We start from the raw sequence: 5,288 nt of genomic DNA, 5'->3' as shown, positions 1-5,288 counted from the left end.
ATGTAGTTTTAATATTAAGAAATACACTTAATCAAGCCTCTATGACTCAGCTTAATGTTATTGAACGAGCGGCTCTCATTGCCAATAGGCTTAATGAATATCAAGATATTTTAGGTAATTCCACGTGGGTTACAGGAGATAACATCGCCGTAAAAGATTTCTTACGATTAACGTATTTAACTTGCATGACAATTATGTTGCCAGAGGCTTTAGTGCGCTGTTTTGATAAAAAGCTAACGCCCGAAAGTACAGATTTAGATGTATATAAACAGCTAAAGAAACACATGTCTAAGTGTACTGATCTTGATCCCTTGTTTACTCAAGATTTTGCAAAAAATGAAACTAAGCCACAACAAGTAAACGTAGTTAATGATAATCAAGTTGCAGGGATGACGTGTTATAATTGCAAACACCAAGGTCACTTGATTGCAGACTGCAGAACGCGATTTTGTTCGATACATAATAGTTCAACTCATTCATATAATCGATGCTACTCGAGTAATCAACAACAGAATCCTAGAAACACACCAACAATTGGCCATTTCACTTGACTCGGTGGGTAAAATTGTCTGGAACTGTGAAATGTATGAAAAGCGGTCAGTACACTAGTAATATGTAGTTGAAAAGACTCTAGGACATTGCATTTTATAAACATTTTAAAAAAGTGTTTTTTGGGCACCTAATAAAATATTGTAGCCTTATATGTTTAAAAACAATAAGTATCTTTTGGGCATCTAATAAAATATATAAGCCCTATATACCTATATATATATACATATATATATATATATATATATATATATATATATATATATATGAAACCGTGGTGCGGTTTTTTGTGTGCGCATTAATAACAACATTGATGAAATTATTTCTTTACCAAGGTATCATATATTCTTTATCAGTTACCGTATTATGATAATCTGTATTTTTGACAAGGGTAACAACTATTCTTTAACAAGTTATCAATTCATATGTACATTCAATTTTTTTTAGGGTACCTCATAATCATTTGCTAGCAATATGCCATATATAGATCTGTATTTTCCATGCATTTTTCTTTATTTTTGACTATGTTCGTTAGGTATGTATTTTTTTTAACCTATACCTTTTTGCATATTCATCCTTAATCACTTGTTTATGGCTTTGACTAAAATATATATCCAGTCACACTCCTAGGAAACATATTTTAACGTAATTTTAAGTTCAAATGCTTGAAGGTAGCTGTCCGAGCTAATGTAATGATAATATACTGATAAACCCATGACCCAAGGGATCATAGGAGAGTTGGAGTGTGAACGACAGCCATAACAGGATGCGAAAGTAAGACCAAGCTAAATCATTGCATAGGTAACATTTATTTATGTATTGTCAACATGTCACAAGCATCCCGTGAGAAACAGTTGACCTTTTGATCTCTAACACCAGAACCAGATGGTTTCCGATTATAATCCAATGTAATCATATTTGTAATAAATGCTGAGATAACTAATGTCACGTTATCAATGCAAACCTATGTTAAAGCAGTTCTACTTATCTTTTCATACGGAATGGTCTTCCCACCAAACCATCCATACTCCAGTGATGGAGTTAACAATAAATTTGTTTAAAGTTAATTTAACTTTGACTTATTTCAAGAAGTAACCTACAGCTCTAAATAATTCTATATCACATTGAAGAGATATGAGACAGAACAGCGAATGTGTACGTATAATATTCTCACACCAACACATATATATGTATATACACACACACACACACACACACACACATATATATATATATATATATATATATATATATATATATATATATATATATATATATATAAATATATATATATATATATATATATATATATATATATATATATATATATGTGTGTGTGTGTGTGTGTGTGTGTGTACACACACAACCCGTCAAAAAGGATGGCTAAATATTTAGATAGATATGCACATACACACATGCACACAGATTTATCCATTCCTACCCTTGCCCTTTGCTAACTACAACACGGCAGTTTCGACAATTTGTGGGGGATTAGGGTTTTCGAGGGTACCTCTCGGGGTATCCCCTCTCCCCATGGTATGACTACTCCCTCTAGCCCCTACCTGATGGACGGGGAGAGACCGAGTAGTCATGGGTTTGACGATGCTGCTCAGCGTGACAGGAATGAAATGTATATATATATATATATATATATATATATATATATATATATATATATATATACATATATATATGTATATATATATATATATATATAAATATATATATATACACATATATATCTATCTATATATATATATATATATATATATATATATATGAATATATATATATATATATATATATATATATATATATATATATATATATATATATATATTATGTGTGTGTATATATATGTATATACACACACACACACACACATATATATATATATATATATATATATATATATATATATATTTATATATATATATATATATATATATATATGTATACAGTATATATATATATATATATATATATATATATATATATATATATATATACATGTGTGTCTGTGTGTGTGTTTGTGGGTGTTTTAGACAGACACTTTCTCTTTATTTGATATGACGTATGTACCTTGTAAGCTGTTTGTTTGTGAGTTTGAAAAAAAAATAATCTCGCCATATACAGTACTTCATAAATCTTTTTGATCAAATGCTTCAAAAATTATAAGCTTTTCGTAGTCCACTAACAGTAGTCAAATAGTAGTGAAGAAATATGTATAGATAAGATGAATAAGAAAAGTATGGTATTTTTAGGAGTAATTATTAAAACAATATTTCCTTGAGTACTTTGATCGTTTTACTTAGTTCGTCAGTTTCTTTCATGTTACTTCTCAATTTTCCTAAATTTACAGTTGGTCGAACTTCGAACACTCAGTGTTATGATATGTTTCTTGAATTGAGCCATGGTAATTTGACTTTTTCAGTAGGGGTTGCATGGGTAAGAACAACAACAACAACAACAACACTAATAATAGAAATAATAGTAAGATTAAAAATACTAAGTTTTAAGATTAAAAGCTTCAAAAGGTTGCATTCATCTTTACTTTCGTTAATCGTCATTTGTCTTGTTAATCAAAACTGTACACATTATTAAGAATATAATGGTAACTAAAGCTTTATAAAATTGTTTTTCATTATTTCTACAATCTCCACCATCATGAATTCTATAAATGAATGTATTAAGGCAGTTGCAGTGTGGATGAGAATATTGACCTTAAGCACAGTGCCACAATTTATAAAAAGATTCCGCTCTTACAAAATAGTGATATTCACATATTTTATCATGAGTACTTCAAAGTAAGAATTTTAATGTTCAAATCTCTAATAGATTTCTATATATTGAAACTAAAGCAATCCAAGCACTGGAATCTTTAAAACATTATGAAAGTTGTTAATTAGCAGATATTTTAACCGTAAAAGTAACCAAACTTATTAACATGATTATTGTTGCCAGGAAAATAATAACATAAATGAATACTGTAGACTTTCATCCAGTATTTTAATAACATTTCAGTTAGAATATCTTAATACAACTGATCTAGAACAATGTTCAATTAGCTGTTTAGAGGACATCTAGCTTTGATGTCATCATACCCAGGGCAATTTGAGTAAGAAAAGGTACTGGTAATGCAGTCCTCTGGCAAGGGACCACTTACACACGAAGTGTCTTTAAAATAGGTTCCTTCGGGGCAAGATACGGTGTCAAGTAGCTGATCATCTCCCTCATCACCACACAAGTGGTACTTGGTACAGTTGTTTTTATCAGCCACTTTCCCTTTTCCAGTGCATACTAATTCCGATGTCTCAGGACCACTTTCAAATTTGCAGATATCTTTGCAAAGTTTAGATTTTTCATCATAGTACTGATTACCTTTACAACAAGTTGTTATGGCGTCATCGCCTGGAATGCACGTGTACGACCAAGCACAGTTATTTGGATTAACTTTGGTTTTGATCTTATTTCCACATGCAGGAATGGCTGGCTCCTGGCTGCAAGGCTCTTGAGGTCTATCTACGCATGTGTTAACGCCAGAATGAAACGTTTGACCATCTGGACATTTAAAATCCTTCATTTTTGGGGGATCGAAATTTATGTCACAGAAGATAAAATATTCTTCATTGTAGCTGTCTTGAGTGACTCCGATATTCTCGCATTTGCATTTACCTTCCGTTTCAGTGACCCTGTAAGGAAGGCAAGCCCCACCCCCGAAATCTGCAGCATCTGAACAAGTGGAGCCAGCCGAGCAAAACTCAATGTATGCTTGACCACTGATGCATTCATACCTCAGCTGGCAGTTATGGCAACCAGTCTTGCTCTTATCATCTGGACAAAGGAAGTTGAATGTTTCGTTAGGAAAACTGATGCCTCTTCGTCTTCGTGGGACCTTAGGGACACACGAGGGCTCCTCTTCATTGGAGACGCATCGGCGCAACGATGGTGAGTAAGGGAAACCATGGCAATGACCTTCGTTGACTAAGAAATCCTCCGTAGTGTCTGACGGAACGCAATCAACGTAACGGCCACAGTCACTTGGGTGAGGAAACCGTCCTATCTTGGTGCAGGCAGAAGTGGAAGATCTGAAAGATTATAAAGTTACCAAATATTGAGCTATTTCTTGAAAAATTTCTAAAAAGATATTTTCTGAAATATCTACTATATCATATAAAGTCCATATTTCCATTTCATTAGCATGTTTCCTATCAGCACCTTAATGTGTGCATTCACTTTAGTGTGTCAAATACACAAGTGATATCTTTAAATGAAAAGGTGAAAAAACTTAGTGAAAAAACTAAGTTAAACATTTGAATTATCAAATCAACCCAAGAAAAATTATTTACACCAGGTTTTGAACTTTTGAAATTTCAAGGATTCAATTACGTGACTAGGAAGCTAATCCCATAACTTGGCCACATATAAAACAAAACTCTGCAAAACTATGTGATCGTGAAACTCAAGGAAGAATAGGCAGGATTATTAAACTCAGCGGCATATCTATTACCTAGTTGTTTAAATCACGGATGGCAGATGGAAAGAATATAAAAATTTCTTCCTGATAAATAGCTATCCAAGAATCATAACACTTAGAAATTTCCTGCATAATTAAAAAAAAAAAAAAAAAAAAAAAAAAAACAGAAAAGTGAGCTTGCAGTAAAGAAATAACACCCATAATTCTTGATTAGTTGTCAATAATCCAGTGAAAATGTTTTGGTGAGGTGCATCGGATGTCA

The 5,288-nt window shown here is 32.1% G+C and overlaps 1 protein-coding gene across 1 annotated transcript in view; it reads right to left on the bottom strand.

Moving 5' to 3' along the window:
- Window positions 1-2,993: 2,993 nt before the first annotated feature.
- Window positions 2,994-5,288, bottom strand: part of LOC137643245 (uncharacterized) — a 6,280-nt gene continuing 3,985 nt past the window's right edge. The window contains exon 2 of the mRNA XM_068376090.1: window positions 2,994-4,637. Coding sequence (XP_068232191.1) covers window positions 3,614-4,637 — 1,024 coding nt within the window. The 3' untranslated portion in view covers window positions 2,994-3,613. The remainder of the gene's footprint in view (window positions 4,638-5,288) is intronic.

The sequence above is a fragment of the Palaemon carinicauda genome, chromosome 1 (genome assembly GCF_036898095.1).
Source record: "Palaemon carinicauda isolate YSFRI2023 chromosome 1, ASM3689809v2, whole genome shotgun sequence".
NCBI classification, from domain to species: domain Eukaryota; kingdom Metazoa; phylum Arthropoda; class Malacostraca; order Decapoda; family Palaemonidae; genus Palaemon; species Palaemon carinicauda.
This window is presented reverse-complemented; position numbering and strand designations above follow the sequence as displayed.